Below are 2,215 nucleotides of genomic sequence, written 5' to 3' on the forward strand. Positions count from 1 at the left end.
CCTTAATTTATCTTACATCCTCGACATAGTGGCTGGTGTTTAAGTAACCAAGTTAGATTTCAAACAGCGGATGAATTCTCCGTCCTCCGTACGCTGTCAGTGACTATTATTATTAATGTCAGCTTAAATTAAGAACCTGGTAGCCCAAAGATTCAGTGGGCCATTTCTTGATCTTCATGATCCCAACTAGGTCATTACAGAAGCTGCTGGGACTCATAACGGATAGAAAATCCTCAACATTTTTCTCAGGACTACAGCTCATACAGTGTTATGTTCGCTTACTTCTTGAAGGCTTCAAATATGGGCCATGGAAATCTATATTTTAAAGTATACCCAACAAAGGAAGAAGGTCATTGTCAATGTCTTCAAAGCCAGCTAGATGCTTCAGGTTTCAGTTGCTGCCCTTAGGATATGGTCCAGACTAGAGCTACCCAACTTTATACAATGCAATTGTTCAGAAATAGTAAGGTACTTGACCTTGTTTTGAACCAATCCCTGAAGACACACTTGGCTATAAAGACCCCTGAAAACATCCCTGAACCTTCAAACAAACTGAGGTGCTCTACTGATCTCCAGCAGCAGAACCAAGACTGTTGAGAAACCGAATAATTCAAGGCAGAAATCTGAAGAGTTACCATGAAGATCCTTTTACTTTTACTCTCCTTGATAGTCAGAAGTAGTCAGCTTACGCTGAATGAATGTGGAGCAGAAGCAAGACGCCCACAGGTCACTGACATTTCAGTCGAGTGTGGCACTACCTCCATTGGCCTGGCCATTCAAATCTGCCCGGTCATCTACACGGGCTACAACGAGACTTTACTGATCCTGAACCACATACTCGACCCGGCCTGCAGAGCAACCCTCGATGAATCTGTGACTCCGCCGGTCGCTCGTTTTAACTTCCCCCTAAATATGACCGAAGCCTGCGGAAGCATATTCAGGACCACCAGTGCCGCCGGGACGGGTATATTCTCAGACTTCTCCAACATCCAGATGGTCAATATCAGCGGCATCATTCGGTCCCATGATCTGACGACAGGCACCATCACTTATAACGCTGAGCTGAAGTACTACTACTCCTGTGCCTACCCCCTAGAGTACCTGATCAACAATACCCAGATCGACGTGTCGGGCTCCTCCATCGCTATAAAGGACAACAACGGGAGTTTCATCAGCACTTTGAGCATGGAGCTCTTCAGTGATGCCAACTACATCAAACCGCTGGTCATTCCGCAGCTGGGGATCGAACTGCGGACCAAAGTGTATGTCGAGGTCAAGGCCACCAACTTGACAGGCCAGTACCACGTCTTGCTCGACAGGTGCTACGCCTCCATTTCCCCCTTGCCGACGAACTCCAGCTTCTTCAACCTGTTCGTGCCCTGCTCCAGGGACCGGTTCACCACCATGATTGAGAACGGAGACAGCCAGAACGCCCGCTTCCACTTCCCGGCGTTCCGCTTCATCGAGCAGCAGAATGAGACGGTTTCCACCTACCACCTCCACTGCATCACCCGGCTGTGTGAGAAGAGCAGCTGCAGCACGTTCAAGCAGTGCAGCAACAGGAGGAAGAGGAACACCCTGGAAACGTCCGAGGATGGGATATCCCAAACCTTCACCCTCACCTCCCCGGCGATCGTCACCAAGGCCGACAGCACCGACTCCAAAGAGAAGCCCCTCATTGCCGAAAAAGACTCCGCCGTTGGGCTCGGCGTGGCCGTCGGCGTGCTCGCCTTCGCTTGCTTCATTGCTCTTTGTGCTGCAGCCGTGTTTTACAAAAGGCTCAGGAACTAAGGAGGCATACATGAGCTGAAATGCAGATTGCTGGTCTCAGATCGATAGGCCAAATTCTATGTGAGGTTTACCATACCTGATTCTTTTGTTTGTTTGCTTGTTTGTTTTATTTTTCTGGTGGAGGACTGGGCTTGTCTGTTGGGAGGTCTTTTGTGTCAGTTACTGTAGCCCTAACTGGGTATCCGTCCCGGAAAGTTAGTTTAGGAGAAGAGCACAATCTATAGGATTCAGTAGATTTTGCTAGCGTTACTAATTCCTTATTTCCTAAATGGACAAAAAAAAGTCTGCACTTTTTAAGCTTTAAAAAAAAAATATAATAGAAGAAATGATAAATGGAGGGGAAAATATCAAATAACATCACAGAAATCCCAGTCTCGAAATGTGGAATGTTTTGAAAGTGAAGTCAAAAGTACCTTTCAAAGTA

The 2,215-nt window shown here is 47.1% G+C and overlaps 1 protein-coding gene across 1 annotated transcript; it reads left to right on the forward strand.

The window, feature by feature from the left end:
- Positions 1-636: 636 nt before the first annotated feature.
- On the forward strand, positions 637-1,791 carry LOC115035185 (zona pellucida-like domain-containing protein 1). The gene has a single exon (XM_029492906.1). It carries the CDS (start codon positions 637-639, stop codon positions 1,789-1,791), a length of 1,155 nt encoding a protein of 384 aa, XP_029348766.1.
- The last annotated feature ends 424 nt before the right edge of the window (positions 1,792-2,215 follow it).

Source organism: Echeneis naucrates, chromosome 21 (genome assembly GCF_900963305.1).
Source record: "Echeneis naucrates chromosome 21, fEcheNa1.1, whole genome shotgun sequence".
In the NCBI taxonomy this organism is placed as follows: Eukaryota; Metazoa; Chordata; class Actinopteri; order Carangiformes; family Echeneidae; genus Echeneis; species Echeneis naucrates.